Raw genomic sequence first — 26,018 nt, forward strand, 5'->3', positions numbered from 1 at the left:
TGCCTTAAAAGCTGAACTCTCTGATGTCACTGTTGCTTTAGAATCCATTTAATATTCATTTGTATATTTAATAAAGTATCATATATTACATGTCCAAAATTGATATCTGGTACCCCATCCCACCAATCCTCTATTTCCTCTGTTTTCCCCATTTCAGTAACCAGAAAATGCATTCTTTGAGGTAGTTTACCCCAAAATTTAGTCATATTTGACTCCTTTCTTTTATACACTACATTTAATCCAGCTGGTAGGTTTTACCTTCTAAGTGTGGCAGCATCTCATCACCTCTACTGTACCGTCTTGGAGCCATTTGAGATTTTAAAAATATCTTTTTTATTAATCTCTCTACTTTGACTCTCAGTCCCTCTTCCCTCTATACTTAACAGAGAAAACAGATCTTTTTAACATGTAAGTCAGATAAAATCAGTCTTTTGTTTAAAGTCTCCAATGGCTCCCATCTCAATGAAAGTAAAATCCCAAGTCTTTCCAAGGACCTTAAAGGTCCTATAAGATTTGTCCTCCTGTGACTTCATCTCCTAGTCTCCCCCTCATTCACTCCATTCTACCCCGTTGTCCTGCCCAGCTCTTGAATATGTCAAGCACATTTCAGTCTCAAGGTCTTTGAACTTGAAATTCTCTTGGCCTGGGATGCTTTTCCAAAAAATATCAGCATCTTGCTACTCTCCTACAGCTCTTCACTCAAATGTAAGCTTTTCATAGAGGAATTTTCTGAGCCACCCAATCTAAATTGGAAAACACCTTTTCCTCGTTCTGACTCTATTCCTTTCCTTGAATTATTTTTCTCCTTATTGATTATCTAAATTCTATATTTTATTTTCCTTGTTTACTGACTGTGTCTACCAGCAGAAATTTAGAGTCAAGAGAATAAGCTGTTTTTGTCTCTTCTGATCACAGATGTATCTCCAGCTCCTATAACTATGTTTACCATAGGGTATATGCACAATATGTTGATTAAATAAACGAATCTCTCTTTTATTTCTACTTTAACCACATTAGATTTAGATTATAAACTACAAGTTATATCATGATGCCCACTGCAAAGTCCTTGGGACTCTCTGGTTCTTCAATCACCTGCTCTAAAATCTCAAGTAAAAGATAAAGAAAATTAGAGCTGGAGAATGAGAAGTTTGTTACACAACATCTCAAGATATCTTGTAACCTCACTGTGTCAAACAATGATGAAAATGAGAAATAAAACGTGCATGGAAATAAATGGATTTTAGGGTAAGGTTTGGAATCTAAAGACTGGAGTTAAGCTTCATCACTCCAATTTATTAGATGTTACCTGGAACTACTTTGAGTATTTGAAGCTGCATCTATATGGGTGACAAATAACTGAGGCCACAGGTTATAGTGATGAGCAATTAGCATAATATATGTGAAAATAGGAAAGTCAATGTTTCCTTTTTCTTTCTTTTTTTAATCTGAAAACATTCTGGTGATTTTTCATGTTTGACAGCAACCTCCATTTAATAATCACAATTCTGTATGAATAGATAGTTGGATCAGAAAAATAATAACTGTAAAAATGGTAATTATTAACTTTATTTTAACTAAGGACACTAAACACTATTCCAGCCAACTAAAGAATTATCTACTTTCATTTTATAATATTTCCAGCTTAGTTTGTATTATTATTTGTTCTGACTGAAAAATGAAGGCAAAAAAAAAAAAATGTCCATAGCCTCTGAAGGAGGCACATTTTTAAATTAGAACTGAATTCCATCTTCATTACTATTATATAGCTGTGTCTATAACTTGTAAATAACAAAACAAGGAGAGAAACAAATTCACCTACATATTCTTCCTTAACTTTTAGCAAGAAGAAAATTTAAGTAGTAGAGAAAGATTCCAGGATCTGTACCATAGACCAGTAAATTCATTGCAAAGGAATGCTTAGAAAAACTTACGCAAATAAACAAAAAAAAATTTTTAAAGTTCAAGGAAATTTGCTTCTTAAGAGAAGATGGGGAGCATAAGAGAAAATCTTAGAACAGAATGACAGAATGATTCAGCACAAATTTTAGGAAACTCAATGATTCTATCCTTCATAGAAAGGATTTTAAAAATAAGATCATTACTTTTTTTTTCAGGCTTTCTATGAAGTTTCTATTAAAATGCTTTTACTGCTGTAAATGTCACATATATTATAAAAATTACATGAAGTTTCTGATTTTTCTGTGTATTTTTATTTTGACCAATCTGCTTTGTCCTTTATGAATAGCGGAATACTACAAAATAATGCCATATTATGAAGAATGAAAGGCGTCTAGATGTCAAAAGCAATGAGATCTTGTGAAAGCCATTCTGTCAATATAAAGCTCTCTGGTGAGTGTTCCAACAGGTTCTTATGAAATGAAGTCCACATTCATGGAATAAGGAAATATCTTATGATTTTAAAATGATATAATCTGACTATACTAAGACATCTTGTAGAAATCTTGATATTTCTAAATTTATTGTTCAAAAAGGAAGTCAGCAAACAAGAAGAAGTGGTGGATTTTAAAGTATTTTTCATTTTAAATGCATAAGTATTTCCTGATGTGTCAAAAACTGTATGAATTAATTGTGAACTCTTCTGAATAGTTTTCTCTTTTTAAAATATTTTTAGAGAGCTGTATTTTCAAAAGACTACTTGAACAATCACCCTATAATAATTATTAACTGCAGGCCAGTAATTATCAAGAACCTATTTAACTTTCTGCATAATAAGGCATGATTTTAATGTTGCATTGACTTTGTTAAAACACAATAATATGATTTTCAAATTCCCTCCTAAACATATCTTGTTCAAAATCCTTGTAATATAGCTAATATGAATTTCTTTTTCTGCAAACAAATGAGCATTCATTTTGTTGCTAACGAATCACAAAAGCATAAGGCATTGGTTTGAATCGTGAATTTTCCTGAAGCCAGGAGTTTCCAAAATTCTATTTTCTGATAAATGTAGTGTGAACTCTGTGAAATAAGTTCCTGGCATTACTCTAATTCTTGGAAACAGGTCATCAGACACAAAGGCCAACTGGCAAGCTCTTGAGAAAGAAAAGGCTCAATGGTCTGAGGAAATTAGGATTTACTTTGCAGAACAGAATGAAAGTCACAGTTGAGTAATATAATATTAAAAGCAATATGATTATATTCCTTATGTTTTTAGAGTAAATTAGCCAAACAGCCCACCAATAATTTTCTAATTTGTATCAAATTGAAGATTCAATCTAAATATTTTTAAGCTTTCATGGCTAAAAGGGAAACTGGCAAATAAGTCTACATGAAAACCTTTATATCTACCCATCCAACTTGTTCAGCATATCTCTTTGGTTTCAGAAGCATAGTATACCACACTAAGTTAATTAAGATTTTCTTGCTTTAACTTAAAAAAAAAATCACCATATTTGGTGAATCAGATCTGCAACTACCATATTGAGGGAAACAGAAAAGGAAATGGTAGAGAAAGTGGAAAGAATAGCTGAATAGAAGAATGGAATTTTAAAATTGATTAATCAAAAAGTATTAGTGATCCACTGGAAATTCTTAAGGTAAATGAAATGATGAACAGTAGATAAGAAAAGGATTGTAGAATATCTGTTTTAGGGGTGAGGGCAGGATTTGAGGTTAAGCAGAAAGAAAACTTCATCCTCGGTATTTCTTAGTTAAGGAAAATAATAGTGATAATATAGTAGTTAGTAGTAGTAGTAATAATAATAAAAGCAAATACATATATCTCTTTCAAAATGCCAGATATTATTGGAACTATTTATCCTATAAATATCATTAGATGATACTATTATTACTTCTATTTATTTTTACATATTAAGAAACTAAGTAAATTAGCCAAGATCATATAAGGCAGTTTAGGTGGGTTTGAAGCTGTATGTACCTCCAAAACACATGTCCTTAAATCTAACCAATTCCTTTGGCTGTGGACCCATTGTAAGTAGGATCTTTTGATGAGTCTACTTCAGTTAAGGTTGACCCACCTCAATCAGAACAGGTCTTAATTTTCTTACTGGCAGCTTTTTAATGAAATTCAGACAAAGAGAGGAAAAGCAATGGAAACAAGAAGCTGAAAGCAACAGAACACAGAAGAGATGGAAGAGCTCAGCAGACACTGCCCTGTGCCTTGCCATATGACAAAGGAGCCAAGGGATCTTTAGCAGCTGGTCTTTGGGAAGAAAGCATCACTTTGATGATATCTTGATTTGGACATTTTCTTGGCCTCAAACTGCAAGCTAATGCATTTCCATTGTTTAAGCCAAACCATCTCATGATATTTGCTTTAAGGAGCCTAGGAAACTAAAACAGCAGTTGAGGTAGGATTAGTAGTAAGGTGACTTAACTTTTCATGTTTGCCCAGGACTGCTCTAAATTTAGTACTAAGTTTTCATATCCTGGGAAAGCCTCTCTGTGACATATAAAGTTTCAGATTTTGGTGATGGCTGCAGAGGTTAAATTCATGTCTTGTCATAAGTCAAACTGTCAAAGTGTGGGGCAAGAAGAATGTCCTCTAACTTTGAAATACTTTGTGGATAAGAATGGAGAAAAGAATTACAGTAAAATGGAAATTTATATGCAGGTCCTCCAAAACTGTTTAATGATCTCTGAAGAGGCTCTAACAAGTCTAGAAAAGGATGAATTGACACTACCTGAGTTGTCTGAAGTTATGTACAGATAGGGACAAAAACTCATACAATAAAAAATAGTCTCAGTTTTGGAAAAAAAAGAGCATTTCCAAAAAATGTCACTAGAAAAAGGAAGCCAAGTTAAATAGAAATTTCTCATTTCTGCAGTAAAACTGTAAATTATTTGGATTCCAACTTTGATTTCATAAGCTGCAATAGACTTTGTGCTTTAAAACCATTTTTCCTGATAGTAGTTTAGCTTATCATCCAATATGCTTTGAAGTGTTTAAAAATGATGGAAATTTTAGATGTAGATAGCCTATATGATTAATTCATAGATTCAGAGGATCTAATTGACAAATAGTTGATATGCCAAAATAAGCCTGCACATATAAAGTGGGTGGCATTTTTGGAGAGCTGGAAATTAATTCTTAACAAGTCCAAAAAGCTGCTATTGCTAAAAAGTAACTATTAAGCAAAATCCTAAGTATCCTATGTTCCATACTGTTTTTTTGAGAAAATTTAGCTTGATGTCATCACATTGAAACCAGGAATCAGTGTAATTTGTAATTAATAATAGCAGAACTGAAAGTCAAGTTCTATGGTTGACTGTATTTAGTTTTACCACTCCATAAAATAAAAGAAGGAAAAAGAAAAGCAGGAAGAAACATAGTTGTTTTTTATTAAACATAGGTAATACATGTTTAATTATCTTGTTGTATATACTTTAAAATCTTACATTTATGTATCTTAAAATGACAATAATCTGGGAAACGGACTTGGCCCAGTGGTTAGGGTGTCCATCTACCACATGGGAGGTCCGCGGTTCAAACCCCGGGCCTCCTTGACCCGTGTGGAGCTGGCCCATGCGCAGTGCTGATGCGCGCAAGGAGTGCCGCGCCACGCAGGGGTGTCCCCCGCATAGGGGAGCCTAACGCGTAAGGAGTGCACCCGTAAGGAGAGCCACCCAGTGCGAAAGAATGTGCAGCCTGCCCAGGAATGGCGCCGCCCACACTTCCCGTGCCACTGACGACAACAGAAGCGGACAAAGAAACAAGATGCAGCAAATAGACACAGAGAACAGACAACTGGAGAAGGGGGGGAATTAAATAAATAAATAAATCTTAAAAAAAAAAAAGACAATAATCTAGCCAACAAAATGTAAATATCCAATATGGAGTATAAAAAAGTTAAATTGCTTATCAGAGAACAGAAAGAAATATTATAAAAATATTGTTGTATTTTTATATATAATATATGTTAAGTTAGGCCTGCTATTAATTTCTAATTATCTCTATTAACTGTTTTTATTAGGACATGTACATAAGACATTAAATAAGAGAAATACATTACAATACTGAGTAATATAAGGTTTCAAATGAACACTTATTTTTAATATTACTTCTATATTATTATCTATCTTATTATATGAAAGTACCATGAATATTGATTTTGGGGTTACAGACTAATTTTAGTGAGTAAATCTGCACATACAGAATCTACAAATAATAAGGATCAATTATATGTAGTTATCCAGAATAACTATGTTGACTGATCTCAAAGAACTTAAAATTCAAAGGCACAAAATTAGGCATGATGAAAAGCTATATTGCCAAATACATGCTTCTCAGCACTAAACAAATCCATACTATTAGAAAGTATTTACCTCATTTAGGGTTTGAAAACGGCTGAGGTATCCTTCTTAACAAAAATGTATTAAACAAAAAAGTAAAACACTAAAATTATTATATACATTCTTGGCAGATCATGTTGCTCTTCTGCATGAAAACTCTCCAGAGGCTTTTCATCTCAGAGTAAAACCCAAACCTATTGTCCTTCCTATTGTCTACAAAACCTTCCATTCTAGACCCTCTGACCTTTACTGCTAACTTGCCTGTCTTTCTCCTTCCACTCCCTCCAGCCACACTGTTCTTGCATTTCCTCAAGTACATCAAAATAATCCCTGGTTCAGGGTTTGTTCTTGTTCCATCTACCTAGAAGCATCTTCCTCTAGATGATTCTAAGGCGCACTTGCCTCAAGCCTCTTCTCCTAATTCTAAGCTTAGAGCCTAGTGCAAAAAGACAATAAAGCGGAAGACTAGCAAACAAATAATTTCAAACTGGATTTGATGTGGGCTATGGGTGGGAGGCTCTTTGTCTCTTCAGAGATAACCTAAGCTGTTTGACTTGTGGGTGTGGAACGGTGAGAGGCTGCAGTCCCGCCCTTAGTGTCAATGGCAAGGACTCCAGTCCCAGGAAACAGTTTAACAATGCAAGGTCTATAAACTTTAAGTATTTAGGGGAAATGCAAATAAAATATGCTAAAAGCTTATCTAGAATGTCTGGAGTCCATGCTAAAAGCTTACCTAAGATGTGGAAGATATATATGCTAATTCAAGCCTATTGAGAACTGAAACAAAGGGACCATTTGACCTTTCCTCTCTGTATAAAAGAAATTTGAAAATCTTGTTCTGGGCTCGGGATTGAAACAGAAAGCTCCCAAGTTCTGCCAGGCATCAATGAACCATTTTTCCTTCTCAAAATCATTCCTGAGTCCTGGCCTCTCTACACGCAAATAATTAAACCTCTCTCAAATTCTACAACAGATTAAGATCTAATAATGAAGCAGATTATTACAAACTGCTCATGAGAAAAACCAAAACCAATTCCTGGTTCTAAAAGTTTGCAATATTTAATAATAATATTAAGATTAAGATAATTAGTATAACAAAGTCTTAACTTTTTGACATCCATTTTCTGTTTCATGGATGTTATGGGTTGGACTGTTTTCTTCAAAAAGATGTGCTGAAGTCCTGATGTGATCTTAAGTGACCCGATTTTTGAAATAGGCTCTTTGTGTAAATAATCACATTAATATGAGGTTGGACCCTAATCCGATATGACTGGTATCCTTATAAGAAGAGAAGAGACATAGATATGGAAACAGAGAAGAGAACAACATGTGAAGATGAAGATACACAGGGAGAAAATGACCCTGTGAAGACAGACAAAGCAGTGATTGGAGGCCTGTTGCCACAAACCAAGGAGTGCCTGGGGCCACCAGAAGCCAAGACAGGGCAAGGAAAAATTGTTCCCTAGAACTTCAGAAGGAGCATGGTCTTGTTGACCTTGATTTTGGTCTTCTAGTTTCCAGAATGTGAAAGAATAAATTTCTGTTGTTCTTATCCATCCAATTTGTGGTACTTTGTTATAACAGTCACAGGAAATTAACACACTGGAATTTTCCATATTTGGAAATTCAACCTGTCAATTATCTAGTTTCTTCCCCTTAATAAAGAACTACACACTAATTTTTAAGCTCTAGTTCCACCTCAATCCTTTCACAGTAAAGATAGCAAAATGCAAAATGAGTATAAAATTTGGGAATGAAAGTATTTAACCTTTGCCATCTTAAATATATATATTTTAAAATTTTCCATTAACGAACCATTTGTTAAACTCTTAAAATAAATTTTCTATTTTGAACTTTGAAAAACAAAAATATTATTTTTAAAAGCAGGTACTCTCCTTCATGTACAACTGTAGACTTGCAATGCAAAATTCGCTGTTTTCTTCTAATCTATATAAAACTCTTCTATAAAATAATGGACGAAAAGAATCCATAGTTTGGAATTTAAAATTTCCAAATTATCATTGCTTTGAATCAATGCAAAATTTAGCAAGGAACACAATGGTTTTAAATAGCAAACCAATTCCTGTAATTGGGCTGGGGTAGGGTTTAGGCAGGGAGAGAAGAATATACCAAGCTAAAAACAATAGAGACGTAAACATGCAAATTAAGAGAGGTGAAGGCTTTTAAAGACAATAAAAATCAATGTCAAGTTGAACTGGAGGGAGAGGGTAGTGGTTTTCTTTAATCTCCAGGAGAATTACATTGAGAGTAGAGCTAAGACCTATAGAAGATAGAGATTATAAAACCCTTTCCTAAATACTTGTTACATAGCTCTGAAAAACCACAGATTTAATTCAATTGGTTTGAAACGATTGTCATTGCTAACTAAAAGTTCCCCCACAAAGGGGTTCACTAAAGCTAGGGGTGTAAAAATTTATACAACAGAATTACTGGTAAGAGATGGTCATTTGGATTTAGTCTATTTAACATTCTGCTCAACAGTGGATAAATAAATCTGAAAGTGATTCCCAAAAATGAAACTGTTTTAAATACCATAAAGAAGTTCTTATCTCAGTGTAATATAAAGTTACATTATCTAAATTCCCATAATGGTTACTTTTGTAGCTAAAATAGAAGGCAATCAAATGTTTCTTTAGGAAACAGAAGTAAAGAGCACTCAGAAAACTGGCTAACCAGCTGTGTTGCCATACTAGGGTTTACGGTAGCAATTCTGGAAAGTTACAGATAGATAAGACAGATTCTTTGCAAAGTACTACAAAAGATCAAACCTCAGGTGTTTGCATAATTGAGAACACATAAATCTTCATACAGTTAGGTTTATGCTTTCTGATCAACCAGAATCCTTATATCATCAGCACTACTAACTCACAACCACTTAAAAGCAAGAATGAAGACAAAGAAAAACAAGACACTTCTTGGATATTTAAGAAATAACATGTCATCTTCCATGGTTTTCCTTTTGATGGTTTCTGTCCACCCAGTCAACAAGAATTGTGCTTAGATATTAGTGTTGCAAATAAGAACAAAAGGCACCTTTCTAACCTGGAAGCATACAGGTCTAGAAAAGACAAATACATGTCAAAGGATTACAAGATTGTGGTCAACAGTTCCAAATTCTCCACATTGCTTTACTAAATAACCTGGTACTCATCCTCCAGAGGAGTACACTTTTTTTTGATAAGCCATCTCTGAGCAATCCTGCCTCAGTTAGTGATCTTCATCTGTGTCCCTAAATCACAAGGTAGGCTTCAATTATAACACATCACAATTGTGGCTACAGCTTCACTTCTCTGCCACTTTCTCCCCTCAAAAGTATGAGCTCCTTCCAAGCAAAAACTTCCTTCCAAACCCCTGGAATCTGGAAATACAGCTTGCAAATGGGCAGAAGGCTGTTACTTTTATTGAGAGCCTACTTGTATACAGCAGGCAATATGTCAAGACTTTTATGACTAGTATTTTAGGTGCACAATGAACAAGAACAGGTGTTTAATCAAAAGCAGAGATAATAGAGCAAATAGAAAAGGGCAGTTCAATGGACAGGTAGAGCCCTGGAGTGAAGATACATGCCTCAGGGTACCACAGCTTGATGTCAAGAGCTGTCAAGATTTCTAAGCTAACTTTTCACGCTCTCTCTCCAAGCTCACCAAGCAAAATTCTCCAACATAATTTTATTTCCTTTATGGATTTTCCTGCAGGGTTAGAAAGTGATAACTAGCAGACATAAGCATCTGTTGTAATGGCTGCTGCATTTCTCACTGTGCATGAAATAAATTAGTTTTCTGTTTTATACATTAGTCCAGTGTAAGTTTGGTTAGTGTTTTTCTTTTTGGACTCCAAGGGAAGATCAGTCTCCTTGTTTTCTCTTTGTCTGTGATCCTTTTAGTGCCAAAATTATGTTGTCAGATAGAAAATGGGACTGATTCAGGCATAAGAAGTTGTGATATAAGAAATCCAGGACACACATACTGTGCAACTGACTGCTAAAGGAAAATATTGATTCCCATTTATTTTATCTCTTGTTGACACACAATAATGGTCACAGTCAAGATTCCTCTGTAATAAATTGGGGAGAGATTGTTATATAATGAACTGAGCAAAAAATATTTTCTTGTTGTGACAAATTTGATGTATTTTTTCAGATTTTGAATTTATTTCCTAAACCAACAGAGAGAGCCCCAGAGCCAGACTAAAACATTCCAGGTTTAAATCTAATATTTGTTAGCAGAGCCAATCTTGCTAAGCTAGATCCATTCTGGATGCTCTGACCAAATAATGCAATTCCTTTAAAAATAAGAATTTAAATTGTGTTTACCTAACTAAACTAATTTTACTCTTTAAGGTGCTAAATGGCTTGGGGCTGGTCTTCCTCCCGGACACCCGCACCATCTCTCTCTAAATACAACAGAGTCAAAGGCAGTTTGGGATGAAATTATTTGGATCAATGGCATCCGGTAGATAAAACTTTTGCCTGATTATCACTTTTTAAAATGTGTTGGATATTAATTACTTCCTTTATTTTCATTGTCATCAGGGAAATGAGAAAAGGATTCACAAGTATATAATTTTTTTTTTACTAAACCCAGGTAAGTAATAAGGATTTTGCATTTTTTATGTTCTAAATAAATTTGAAATCTAAATCCTCTTCATTTTTACCACCACTGTGCTGTTTTAGACTCCAGACTTCCTTCACCGGGATTGTTTTGAAAGAACTGACATACTATAGCCATTCAACACTTTTTCATATCTTTCATGAACACACTATTGGGAGTAATCTATCTAAAATGTAAAATAAGACATCATCACGATTGCTTAAAATCTAGAAATTGTTCTTAGTTGCCCACAGGATAAAAAGCAATGAATGACTCATACCACAGTTAAACCCTGAGATCCTGGCAAAAGTCCTTGCCTGGGCTTCATTCTTTTGCAAGGGGGCTGGGAGCTAGAGGTAAGTTCTCCCCATACCACTATGCTCACCTGAAGAACTCTGGCTTTCTGCGAATTCTAAGTTTGCCATCCTGTGTCCTAGGTCACTATAATGATACGTTTTGTTAGGAGGACAGGATACATTTCATTTAGATTGTTAGCTAGCTTTATTTATTACTGGTAAATATTCAGATGTACAGATTTGTGATAAGTGGGCTTCTATTTGGACTCCTCTGGATCTGCAGATGTTAGGGCTAAGTTTGCTTAGATTTCCATATAAGGCCCATAATGGCCATGGGCCTAACAAATTTCTGAGCTCACCTCCAATTGCTAACAAGCCACCTTGTGCTTTTGTTTCAGGAATCTCCAGCTCTTTATACCATCCTCCACATACCACAATATATAACATCTTCAGGTTTTTGCTGATGCTGTTTTCTGTGGTTGGAATGCTCTTTCCAACTTGTTTGGATAATTCATTTATCTCTAACATACAGCTTTGAAATCAGCTCCACCAAGAACTTCACTTATTTATGTGTTTTACCCTGTACAAACCTCATTCTTATCACTATATTATTATAAAATACACATATTTATTTCTGATCTAAAAAAATGTGTAAGTCTCTTGAGGGGAACATTTTTTATATATTTTACTCTTCGTTATTATATTCCTAATATTTAAATATGTGGCAGGCTGAAGAGTATGGTTAAAAACACAAATGTTCTTCATATTTCATTGCACCTATAAAGACAACCACCTTGAAAATATTAATTACCTATTAATGCACTCAGATAGCTAAGTTACATTATTTCTATAGCAAAAACTTTTAGTTAACTATGTAAAAGAATGTTCAGTCTTTGCCTTCATCATTCCAGGTTTTGAAGTAGTCTTTCCAAAATACAATGTACATAAAATAATTACGACAGAGCTATTATAATATAAAATGCTATGAAAACTAAGCTATAGATTTCATGTAAGTATCTTATATGATACTTATTATACATATAAGTACTTGACCCTACAGTAATATCAATGGTATTTTTAAAGACAAATAATCTTGTATAAATTAGGCAAAATTAATGATCTTAAAATAATCTTAAGTAATGATATATAAATCATGTTGTGTTTAACTTAAAACTTTCTGAGGAAAAACTGACGCTATGTTTTAAGATTTAAAATTCTTTAGCATATGACTTTAAAAAGGTTTAGAAAAAACATTCTTTTCATTGGGCATTTGTTTGAAAATTTAAAAAATAATCCATTTTTATGTCAAATGATTTGCATAATCTAGCTTGTGTTCAGGGTATAACTTTTGGTTGAACCAACATGTGGATTCAAGCCAGCCATAGTTCCTGACCCAATTGTGAAAAGAAAGCAGGATATCAGTAGTCTCAGTCATCTCTGGCCATGAGTATCTTCCTTGGAACAAAACCAGAAGTTCAACTCTGTACTTTCCCATAAACTAAGTATCTCAGGATTAATTGTACCTACCCCTGATACACCAACATGCTCAGTGATTTTTGTCTTAGTCACCTGGCCTAGGACTCCTAGATCCTGATGGTACTACATTTCTATCTTAATATTTCTCCAGCTTGGTTGATACCCTGAAATCCTGTCAGCCTTGTCTTCCCATAAATCCATAGTCTTCATCTCTTAACTCTGTCTCTATGAATCATAGCCAGAGGTGTACTGGGAAGAGACTGTTTCAGCCAAGTAAGCCATGCATGTGTCTGACTTTGGAAACTACCTCTCAACCTGGATTTCTGCTTGAATAGTGTCCTCTTGGACAGGAAGAACCTATTCTTAAATTTTGCTAGAGTTTGTCATGCCCTTTGTATTAGCATGCTTTTTGTATTTTGCTCAACAGATGCTTTCAAAAGAGTCAGTTTGATAATATTCAATTCCATGCCAACCTCCTTGGTTTTCAGCCTACTGGTCCTAAACCACCCCACTAGCCTTTGGTACTGGGTTCCTATCATGCCCTCTGTTCATGAACCTTCCTAGGTTATAACAGGATAGAATCCAAGTTGCTATGACCTTTATTTATATGAAATGAAAGTGGAGGAGCTCAGGAGAAGTTTTATAAGCAAATTTTAATTTTTTCAACTAGAGTGATAATAGGAAAAGGCAGAAACAGTTGTTTGAATCATCCATGAGGAAATAGGCCAAATATCCAAGAGTTCCTGGATAGAATTACTGTGAAAGTGGAAAAATATTAAATCTCTTTACAAAGAAAGTAAGGTGGGGCGGCAGACTTGGCCCAGTGGTTAGAGCTTCTGTCTACCACATGGGAGGTCCGCAGTTCAAACCCCGGGCCTCCTTGACCCGTGTGCAACTGGCCCATGTGCAGTGCTGATGCGCGCAAGGAGTGCCATGCCACGCAGGGGTGTCCCCCATATAGGGGAGCCCCAAGCGCAAGGAGTGTGGCCCATAAGGATTGCTGCCCAGCGTGAAAGAAAGTGCAGCCTGCCCAGGAATGGTGCTGCACACATGGAGAGCTGACACAGCAAGATGACACAACAAAAAGAAACATAGATTCCCGTGCTGCTGACAACAACAGAAGTGGACAAAGAAGACACAGCAAATAGACAGAGAACAGACAACCGGGCTGGGGGGTGGGGGGGGGGTCACGGGGAAGAGGAGAGAAATAAATAAATCTTTAAAAAAATAAAATAAAAGTAGAAATTAATATTAAAAAATAAGTGAGGTGATACTGGCCTATATACTTAGGATTATTTATAGATAATACCCAGAGTGTATACTACAAGCATTTATATTTTATGGTATATATCTTACCTTAACTTCCACATGTGCCATCAATACTGCAAAATTGGTTAGGTGGTTACAAGAGCATGTAGTGTGTGTCTTATTTGTTGTCAGGAGCCGACAGCCTTGTGTTGACCAATAACCTGTCATTGTGCGCTTGGAATAACTCCAAAATGAACAGTTAGGGTTGAAGTTCTCCTCTGACTGCTACAGGGAAGAAATCAATAAAGCCAATAACTACTTTATGATCACCTAAATTAGGTAGGCATTTTCTTTACAACTTATACAACTTCAAACTCTGTTCCAATATTTGTTAAAGTGTCTACCAGTGTAATTATATTAAGTCAGTCTCATCAATTCCAAGCAAATTTGATTATATGCTGTTGTTTGTTCCCCTTGGTTGGAGGTATGCTCACTGTTTTAATAACTTCAAAGGAATACTAGAATCAATGTTAATTGACATCGCAAAGTAAAGAAGTTAATTGCTCTTAACAATCAACTTTTGAAAGTATGGTCTTTAAAAATCCTTGTTTAATTTACAACTATAATCTCTATATATGCATGTGCACCTCTATATAGATATACAGAAATACATCCATTACTCGTAGTATCTTATATGAAGCCATGTTCAATTCAATAGCTTTTTTCATTAAGAAGCAGCATTTAGAAATAATTCATTTATGAATTTCTTAACAAAAGGATTTACATATACAAGAAATAGTCTCCTCCCTCAAAATCTCATCTGTGAAAAAAACCACCAGCAATGTGTTAATAGATAATGAATTGCTATCTCAAATAATAGAAAAAATATAAAAATAAGATTAATACACTTCATGCTTATGTTATAATGAATATGAATAATGTGGACAACTAACTTTGATATGCTCTTTTCTTACCTTGATATGTTTAACAGTAAACACCACAGGATCAGCCAAATAAACCTTATTACTGAACTCTTTGTTTATTGCTGCTGTAATAACAGGTGAATTGACAATAACAGAATGATTTGTGGACATAGCCTCTGTTCCCAACTTCATACTGGCATTCTCCGTGGACAAATATGGACCCAAGTTGTTATACAGGACAAAGGCCACCCTGATCTCACCTAAAATAAATGCAAATATGAGTTAGAAATTCAAAAGAAACTCTGATTAGACTGTACATTCTACTTAGATTGATGAGTTCTAATTATGTTGTTATAAAATCTGTGTAAGAATATGTATTCATAACTAAAATTAAAGCATTCTTTCTGAACAGTGGAGGAAAATATGAATTTGTTTTTGGGATTAGATGGGATAAAAGTACCTAGACAGAACTTTTTAGGAGTAAAACTTCTGTAGAATGTTGTGCTGCCTTTCATGTGTTATTTTATCTTTTGAATTTGAAATAAAGTTTGAATTAAAGAAGTAAAATAAAATTCAATCATTCCATCTAACTAAATTGCCAAGTTATTCATGGGGAAAGAAGGAAAGTCAAATGCTACTGAAACACCTATATCTGTACCTGTCCCTATACCTATACCTGTACCTGCACCTGTACCTGTATCTATACCTGTATCCATACCTGCACCTATATCTATCCCTACCTCACACCATACTCAAAATTAAAATTAAGATGATCATAGCTCAAAACATAAAGATCAGAACCATAAATCTTTTAGAATAAAACACAGGTAATATGTGTGACCTTGGAGAAGGTAAAAATACCTTGGATAGGACCCAAAAGAAAAACATTACCCATGAGACAGTCAGTTGATAAAATAAACTTTCTCAAAATTAAAAATTTGTTATACAAAAACAGGATTAAGAAGATGAACAGGCAAGCCACAGACAAGGAAATACACACACACACACACACACACACACACACACGCTGAACTCATAAATAAAGCATTTATGCAAATCAGCAATAAAAGAATGAATAACCATTAAAAATGGCAAAAACCTTAAACATATGCTTTACAAAAAAAGATCTATGAAAGGCTAACAAATGTGACAAATGATAAGTATCTTTAGTTATTAGGGAACTGCAAATTAAAATCATAGTGAAATACCATTTTATACATACGAGAATGTTTAAAATTGAAAACATGACAGCACTGATTTTGGTAAAGATGTGGAACAATTGACATTCTCATACATTGCTGATATGGGTAAAAGAGTTGAGTTCAATCTTTTGGAGTACTGTTTGGCAATTTCTTATAAACATATAGATACCTTCCCTAGATAAGTGAAAATATATACCCACAGAAAGACTCAAACAAGAATGTGCAAAGTGTCCTTACATTCATAATAGCCCCAAACTGGAAACAAACTAAATATCCATCAAGAGGAGACTGGATATACAAATTAAGGTATATTCATATAATTGAATATACTATGTAGCAATAAAGAAAATCAAACTCCTGATACATGGAGTATCATGAATGAAGCTTAAAAAATATTATACTTAGTTAAGAAGCCAGGTAGAAAAGAGAAGATACTGTATGATTCCAATTACATAAAATCTAAGAACAGATAAAATTTACCTATGGGGATAATAGAAGAGTGAGGTTTCATCAGGTTGGGAGTTAGGGGTAAAAGACTAGAAAGAGGCATCAGGGAACTTTCTGGGGTAATAGAAGAGATTTATAACTTGTTTTAGGTGATATTACACAAGAATGTACACCTGTTAAACTCAAACTAAATACTTAAGTGTGTTTTACTGCATGTAAAGATAGCGCTATTAAAATTTTAGTTTTTCTAAAACAAAACCAAGGATTCAAAGCCTCTGTTTAAAACTCAGTTGTCAGGCTCTTTTAAAGTCATCTCCAGAGAGCTACCAGGTACTTCTGCCTCGAGGTATTTACCTTATCACAATCGTTTACATATAATCCTCTGTGAAAATAAACTTCTTTAATAGTTTTTGTTTTTAATCACCTCATTTCCTTTCTTATAAAAAGCCAAGCCCTTTGTCTTACTGTGTAAGTTTATATCAGTTCACCAGCAGACAAATACTGCCCCAAATATCTTGGTTACTAAGTTGAAGAAGTCACAATTTCTATCTTTGATGATTTCATTGTCATGTGAGGAGATAGAATATGTAGAAACAAGAAAAAAATTAATAGAATTTTGAAAGAGAAGGGAACTCCTCAGTATCTCAACAATATTCCCATGTTTGTGAAATTTCCTACTTTAAAGATTTGTAGACACAAAAATGACATAAACTTGCTTCCCAGCCAGCCTTGCAAATAAATTCTTTTGACACCTCAGGTAGAGGCACACAATGAGATGCACTAGCCCACATCTGAATGAGGAGCTAGTGATCTGAGGAAGCAGGGTCAGGAGAAGTGGTCCAGTAGTGGGAAGAGGGCAGTACCTCACCCACTGTTCACTGGTGGCAGCAGTGGCATTTCATAACAATGGTTATGTGCTAGGATACAGGCTACTGTTAGCCTCCTAGCTCTTGTACAATTTCTGGGACTGATTCTCAAGCCTTCTCTATGATTCTATGAGATATTATCTTTTCCGTAATCCAGAAAAGAGATTATGAGGAGAGTCACATAAAGGAAGGCGGCATTCTTATCTGTAACAGCAAGGCACTAACAATAGTAATTGACCTTACTAAATACTTCTTACTTCTTGACTGTTACAAAGAGATTTTAATTTCAGTTCTTTATCCTCAGATTAACTACAAATTCTGTTTATCTGAATGCTAAATATAGGAACATCCATGTATTTTTCTTGTAGATACTAACAATTTCTATTTTTATGGCTTATAATTGGCTGATAATTCACATCAGTTCTCACTGTGGCCCATTGTCATCTTGCCATTTCACCTGTTTCACCAGTGTTTTTTAGTCAAAAACCACAATTATAGATTGTCCACAACACAATTAATGATTTAAGAAAAAGTGACATTTGTTTAGTACACAATAAATAAATGAAACAGAACTTAAAACTAATATACAAATATTTCAATCCCCATTAGCTTTGTTTCTGGAAGCTCATGTAAGTATGTGATAAATCTTTAAAGGTTTATTGATTTGCCAAGCAATATCCAAGCATTAATCTCAGTGAACTAGAGAGAGACAAGGTCTGTGTTCTCAAGGAGCTTATATTCGAAAAGGAGAGTCAGAAAATATGGCAATATAATTTGTTGTAGTGGTAAGTGGGTAAGTGCTATAAAGGTGGTAAATATGGCTAATGGGATAAAGAGTGATTGAGAAAGGCAGAATGTAGGGGTGGACTGGGAAGACTCTCCCTAGGGAGGTGAGATTTACCTTGAGAAGTGAATGGTAAAGAGGTTGACATTCAAAGAATTGTAGGAAGAGAAAACAGAATATGCAAAAACAAACAAAAACCTGATGCAGGAACAAGCTTTGTCATTCAAGGAACAGAATCCATCTGTTTTGAGCACAGAGATAACAAGCTAAGGGTGGGGCAGAGCCAGCAGGAAGGAGATGAGCTGTGTTGTGCCTGGTAGGCCTATGTAAGTCATTGATTTCATTGCAAGTCTAATTGGAAGTGAAATGGTCAGATTTATGTTTTAGGAACAACACTGGCAAAAGGTTATACTGTTGAGGCAAGTATGGAAGCAGAAAAATTAGTTAGGAAGTTGCTGTAGGAGTCTGATTTTGCTCTATAAATTCTATAGTGCTGCCTCAAAAAACCCTGTAGTCAAATTAGCAACATAATAATGATTTATAGGTTCAATCTTATAAGATTTCTAACACTTATAAAGAAGTTTATTCTGATAATGACAAATATATTGTTTTTACAGATATTATTTAATAAGATCTTTCATCTTTCTATCATCTAATTGCTCTTCTTTCTGTCATCTAATTGTTTAAGCAATCTCGCTACGTTGCCAAAAAAAAAGTTTCTAAAATTGAAATAATAGTGAAGCTTGAGACATTCTTTCTCTACGGGATTGTTTACTTATTGAATTTAAACTACATTTAGTAAATTCAATCTAGTACTAAGCTAACCTGTATTTACCAGTTCCATTCCCCAAAAGGATCTCTTCATGTTTAAATTTTATATATATTTTGCACATTTAAAATTTTTTTCCATATTATTTGCAAACAAAAAGCATAGAAACACTCTCAAAAAGAAGTTGAATAAGAATAAAAAATAATTTAAAAATTGTAAGTAGAGATTCCATTAAAAATTTTAGCAGAATCTGAATCTATCAACTCGTGAGGTTGTCCTTTCAAGTAAAAATGTCAGGGGATCTGACTTTTCTTTCCTTCCTGTTATGGATTAGATCATGGACCCAACGAAGAAATGTCTAATGTCAAGTCCTACCCCCCAGTTCTATAGACATGAACTCATTTGTGAACAGGATCTTTGAAGGTGGTTTTAGGGTAAGGCCAATTGAATCAGGGTGGGTCTTAATCCAATCTGACTGGAGTCCTTATAAGCAGAGGAAATTTGAATACAGTCAGGAATAGCAGACACAAGGACATAGATGGCCTTGTGACAGAGGCAGAGATTGAGTTATGGGTTGCTGGTAAGCTACCACCAGAATGCCACAAACTTTTAGAAAAAGCTTGATCCTATCAACACCTTGATTTGGACTTCCAGCCTGTGAGACAATGAATTCCTTCTATTCAAGCAAAAGTTCTGTGGTACTGTCACAGTAGTGCTGACAAAATATGACATCTCACATTTAAGTTTCTAATACTTTACTATAGTCAAATACTAATGAAATAATTTCCAAATCTGATTTAGAGATTCATAGACCAACTATCAATGCAATAGTGATGGTGTTCCAGATAAGAAAGAGGAAGAAGAGCACACTTCGATAGTGGATCTAAAATTCCAAGCAAAGAACCAATGACTTGATGGTCAGTTCAATTCCATCAAGCTTAAAAAATAAACTTTAACTCACCATTTCGGCCGTTTTGTTTTAAAGTATTTGCAGAAAGCTGGATAGTGCTTCCATGACCCATGTTTTCTGGAAATTTTAGGTCTTCTAAATTTCCTTCTGTGCTCAGTCTTGCAACTTCTAATTCTGTTAACAGCAAAAAGATGTCAGTACTCATTTAGAAATATGCCAAAAATATAATAATTCCCTAAATACTGAAGTATTTCTGAAATTGAAACACTGGTACTAAGGTTTTATATGTCGTGATTTGTGGTAGTGTATCTATTTACAAATAAGTAATTTGCTAGTAATTTGTTTTTTCAAAATAAAGCATATAAGTATTATCAAAGTTTTATAAATAAGAATGCAAATACATCAATGATAAACAAGAAATTTTAAAATGCAAGCCCAAGTCCTTATACTGTCATTGGCTATAAGTTGATTTTCAAAATATTATTCTTATTTTATAAATTCAGTAAAAATCCTTTTATAATGTAAAGTTGCAGCATTATATTGATATTGATCTATCTTTTAATCTAATAAGTTTTAAACAAGCTTTATAAAATCTCCTGAATAAAACTGTCAGCTACATCCTTACAGGCAGTCAAAACAGATCTGTACTCTTTACTAGCCAAATAACACAATTATCAAAATCATGTTATCACTGTCACTTAAAGGACTAATTTCCTTATAGAATATAATTCAAAGACATTTTTATTTTTCCTAAAGACCCATAATTGATTTATTAGGAAGATAAAATTTTAAATAGTACAAACATACTTATATACAAATACACATTAACTAAAAATTTAAAAAGTAAAAGGACCTCACTTTAAGTGTCCTTAGGCTAATATGTCCAAATTGAAGTGTCCTAAGAAGGATCATATACTTAATTATGAAGAACCTTTTAAACCAATGACAGGTGATCACTTCCTAATTAGAGAAAAATAATAATTTATCACCATTGCAATAAAGCAGCACTCATAATATCTGGGACAGCATAGACACTTTTTTGTTTTTCCACCTTTGCCATACAAGGGACTCTGGACCTTCTGTAAAACCAGGACCACTTACGAATATTGTCTGTGTTTTCCCTGACAATGTCTGTTTTCAAAAGGTTATCAGCCAGCACAAAGGCACTTTCCTCTACAGTATCAAGCAACATGGTGGCTGCACGTAGTTGATCACTTGTAGTCAGGTCTCGCCATGCATTCAAAGCTTGTGGCTGGAGGAGGTTGTTAACTGTCTCGACCATTGCCTAGGAAAGGAAGAACAGAATGACAGAGGTCTCTAGTGAACCCACATAGCTGTCAGAAATCCAGGTGTACATGTTGCCCAGCAAGCAAGGATCAATGGTGTGCATGAGTTCAATATTGTCCTAGCCTCCCCTGTGACATGCTGCAGTGGAAGCATTCATTATTTTGTTCTGTAAAACTCTAGCTGAGACTTTTCAAGGCAAGAGGAAAACCTGGTTTTGTTTTGAAGGACAACAAATACAGCTATGCTTGCCTTTTAGAATCAAAAGCACAGCCTTCAATAAAACTATGATCACAGAATTAAACTATTTGGTTGGGGAAAGGAACCAATCCTTCTAACATATCACCCACAAAAATTTCTTTTAATATTGTCTATACATCACCATAAAACTGGAGGTTTGAATACAACAGAAATTTAGAAAAGAATTACTACAAACTGAATAATGCAAGAATTGTTGCGTATAGGTTGAGGACTCACTAAGCAAACAAAATTTTTGTAGTCAGATACAAGCATGTCAGAATGGGGAAATATCAAGGCATACATACTCCTAGGGGCTTTGGAGATGTTATGTGTTAAGAGAAATCTTCATGCTGTTTACTACTGGGGAGGGAAACAAAGAGTTGGCCTATGGCCTTCAGGTGTTTTCTCTTTAAAAAAAAAAAAATCAGCGGTAAGTACACTCACACACGAAGATAAGGCACTATATTTCTCATTGCTTCACTGAGTAGAATCATTTCTGTAGATGCTTTATGCTTTAGGTTACAAAAAAAAGCATCTCTCCCAATAAGCAAGACTCATTCAAACACAGAGAATTGCAAAATAGCCTGTAGGTCATGAAATATGCATCTAATCCAGAAACAAAGTTGAATAAGTAGCCAACACAGTTTCCAGGCAGCACAGAGGTGTTTTGAAACAGGACTCACATTATTAACACGTTGGCAGAGGGATCGGGAGAGATGGGAGAAATAGCCATCACACTGCAGGTTTTCTTCTGGTTGGTGTTTTCATAGGAACTAAGTAATAACTGTTAAAAATTCGGCTTCATTATGAAATACCTTGGCTGCCAATTAACACCAGCTTTAAAAACTACTTTGTTTTTTGAGAAAAGTTATTTTCCTTGATATTTTCCGAAGTATTCCAAATTCTGGCCCAAAATCAACATCACTGGACTTTTATATGAAATAGTCCTACTCAGAGCTTGGGTACATTTGTATCATTTAAAGAAAGCAAACAAACCAAAAAAATCCCTGGATGAGTTTAATAACTGGGCATTTTCACAGTGTGCTTAGTGTTGCCATTTGTCCTGGGTTTAATGATCCATTAGCCAGGCAAAAGCATCGCTGGATAGTAATGGAATGATGTGGTTTCCAAGAAATTCCCTAGAAAGCTAATGCCAACAGAACATGCCAGGAAGGAGATGATAGATAGGGAGAAAAGTGTATATATTTCTTAAAGCCAAGAAGAGAACAAAGATTTATTGAGTGCAAAGAAGTATTCTTTCTGGGATTTGATGATTCTCTAAATTCATGAGAAATATTCTGAAAGTTCCACATGCAACAAAAATGATGCCTCCTCATTAAAGAATAGCCATTTAGCATTAGTTAATAATCTTATAATAATTAACTAAACCTTACCTCAGGAAAAATCTATTGGGGGAAATACAATATTTCTGCTCTGCCTTACACTGTGTCTGTTTATTAAATTTCATAAAATGAAAAAGGAAAAGAAAAAGAAAAAGAAACTACTAAATAGTCCCAACTTCTCAAACATAAAGAAAATAATATTTGTTTTTCCCTTATACATTTATGCATTTGTACATTTTACACACAAATGATGACATCTGGTCACAAAATATGTTCTCAAATTAGGTATTTGCATTGCTTTCATTAATTCAACAACATTCTTTTAAAAACAGATTGATTTTCATTTTATTTGGTTAACTCTACTCAGAACACAGGTTGAACAGGAAATGCACTGCGAATTTGACTAAGCTTAGAACAGGTGCAGGCACATCACACTAAGTCCCAACAGCTGTGGTTGATTTTTCCCTTTCTGCTTTCAATTTTTTTTTCTGACTTGAAATTTATATTCAAATAAAACAAAATAAGGTTCATCCTGAATTTATCTTATAAAATGTTACCATTCTCATCATAATGTCTCGATCCAGGAGAAAAAATAAATCCAACCACTTAATGGTTTTGACATGGAAAGAAATTTGGAGAATTTATTCAACAAGGTTCTTGCCAGAAACCAAATATGTCTCACTACATTCTCTTTTTTTTTAAAAAAGCAGTAGAACCTGAATAAGAGATGAGCACTGAGAATTTGTTTTCTAGTTCTGCCACTAAATTTCAGTGTGCCCTTGAACAAATTATGCTTTCTAACCAATCAACAAAGTGTGAACTACACAAGAAATTAAGTCTCATCATGTTTCAATTTGAGGGTAGGGGTGGATATTACCACTCTCAGTAAGCAGTTAACAGATCAGCATCTAAATGATTTTTCCTCATTTTTTTTTTTTTCAATTTTGGAAACACATACACAATATAAATTTCCCATATCAACCACTCCCAAGCACACACTTCACTGGGATTAATCATATTAGCAATATTGTGCTACTTTCACCACCACCCATTACAGGAACTTTCCCACCACCCAAAACAGAAACCCTGTACCCATTATGCATTTACTTCCCATTCCCAACCACTACATCCTGTAACCTGTACTCTACTTTCTGTCTCTATGAGTTTTCATATTCTAGCTATTTCATATAAGTGAAATCATATAATATCTGTCCCTTTGCATCCAACTCATTTCATTCAACATGATGTCTTCAAGGATCACCCATGTAGTAGCATGTATCAAGACTTTCTAAATGACTTTTGCCTTTCTAAATTTAAATCCAAAGCATAGTTATGTCCTGAGTAAAAACAGTCAAATGAATTTGTTTCCAGGTCTGAGTTTAATTACAAGAGTTGCAATAAGTGTTGTATATTGTAAATACATATTCCAAAGGGTATGATTTATATTTATTATCCTTGTATGTTTGTTTAAAAATACATTCTATTACTTTATAATCACACTTTATGTATTTCAAAAGGGAACATTTAATTGGATCTACTGTGGAAAAAACTTTGGAAAACAGCTATATAGCTTTGTTTTTACTTTTGTAATTATTGCAAGAGGAGGAGGATGAAATTTGAGGCTGAAAGACATAGTGAGCAAGTAGATAATGAAAAAAGAAATATTTATGCAGGGAATGTGTTTGATTTGGGGTAAGGAAAATGAATGGTACATGAAAAAACACGGTGGAAATATGAGCAGCAGTGGAAGAAATCAGATCTTAGAAGGTCTTCAGTATCATGCTAAGAAGTTTGAGCTTTATTATGTATAGCCATTAAAGATTTTTAAACAAAGTAGTTATATGTTCAGATCTTTATTTTTAGAAAATTTCCTCTGAAAACATATTCATGATTGAATGGAAAGTAGATTTATGAAGCCAAGAAAAATAATAAAATGGGGAACGAATTCCATATTAAACTCATTCATTATTTTTAATAGTAACAATATTAAAATATTATAATGCAGCTCAATATTTATTGAGTTACAATAAAGTAAAAATTATAAATATGCAAATTGTCATTAGACATCCCATTAGGAAATTGAGTAATTATTTCATATTAGCAGATAAACTGAAATTAAGCAGAAATAATTTGTAAACATCTACCTAGTAATATGAAACTTTATTTTACTCTTTGCCTTCAGATCTTTACTTTTTGATATGCTCTTCTAAATGCAATATTTGTCAATATAATCTATGATCATAATGATGAATAATACTGTTTTACTGGTACTATAATAAATATCATTATGTTTTGACATTTTCCCTAATGTCTAAATCTCAGGATATGTTGAGAAAGAGAAATAAATGACTCAACTTTCTACTGTTTCCATATCCTGCTTCCTGTCATTTTATTTTTATTTTAGTAAAAGATAATACAGTTTGCATTGATTTATAATTCAAAAAAAAATAAAAACAAGCATTCTTTAATTCTTTATTTCTGAATGCTTGATGTGAAGCTTATCAGTTGAGAATAAAACAAAATTGAAAGTTTTAAATCACCACTGAATAGGGCACATTGCACTCCAATCCGTGTTTAGATATTGACTCAAATAAAAAATTTGAAGGTCAAATGTTAGAGGAGTCTTCAAAATAGTTTAGAACTTGCAGATTTTTTTTATTAGAAGTCAAGTTGAGTGACTGATATTTACACATCTGATCAATAAACCTAAGGTTCTTTTTATAACCACTGTCATTTAATATTATTAAGCATATAAAAGCTACTAATCTCTGACTCCCTTTTTTATTACAGTGAAGAGCTGGCATTTTCAAATCTTAATTAAAATTAGATTGTATAACACAACTGACCTTAATATAATAATAAGAACCTTTAGCAGAATAAGAAGAGAAAGTAAAATTTCACAGAAAAGACTGCCTCTTCAAGACCATTTGCTGTTTAAAAAAAAAGTACACCTATTGACTGTATTACTTTTTAAATTTAGTTTGAGGCTAAATGATTGAATGCTGCTAAATAAATCTATTATTATATTAAAGGAATTAAAAGTAGCATAAACGTGACTCAATCTTCTTCCTAACTCAATATTCATAAAATAAATATTAATTGAGCATCTTTAATCTGGCAGTCATGTGACATAAGATAGATGGTTCTTCTTTCCCTCAAGGTGTTAACAATATAGTGGGTTTATACAATTAAACAAGTATTTAAAATGCAACATGGCAAGCATGATAATAATTGAAATACAGGGTTCAAGCTGTGTATTGAAAAACTGAATTTCAAGTTAAAATTCAAGGTTGAACAAAGGTTGGCTAAAGGAAGGGGCAAGAGGTCCTTGCACGTGCTTATGGGGA

The 26,018-nt window shown here is 33.9% G+C and overlaps 1 protein-coding gene across 50 annotated transcripts in view; it reads right to left on the minus strand.

Annotated features, from left to right (window-relative positions):
• ADGRL3 (adhesion G protein-coupled receptor L3) overlaps positions 1–26,018 on the minus strand; it is an 845,015-nt gene that overhangs the window by 116,696 nt on the left and 702,301 nt on the right. For all 50 annotated transcript variants that reach the window (XM_058297941.1, XM_071216369.1, XM_058297901.1 and 47 more), the window contains 4 exons: positions 20,906–21,089; positions 19,856–19,978; positions 14,878–15,086; positions 14,012–14,188 (listed from right to left, as the gene is read on the minus strand). In XM_058297941.1, coding sequence (XP_058153924.1) covers positions 14,012–14,188; positions 14,878–15,086; positions 19,856–19,978; positions 20,906–21,089 — 693 coding nt within the window. The remainder of the gene's footprint in view (positions 1–14,011; positions 14,189–14,877; positions 15,087–19,855; positions 19,979–20,905; positions 21,090–26,018) is intronic.

Source organism: Dasypus novemcinctus, chromosome 1 (assembly GCF_030445035.2).
Source record: "Dasypus novemcinctus isolate mDasNov1 chromosome 1, mDasNov1.1.hap2, whole genome shotgun sequence".
Taxonomy (NCBI): domain Eukaryota; kingdom Metazoa; phylum Chordata; class Mammalia; order Cingulata; family Dasypodidae; genus Dasypus; species Dasypus novemcinctus.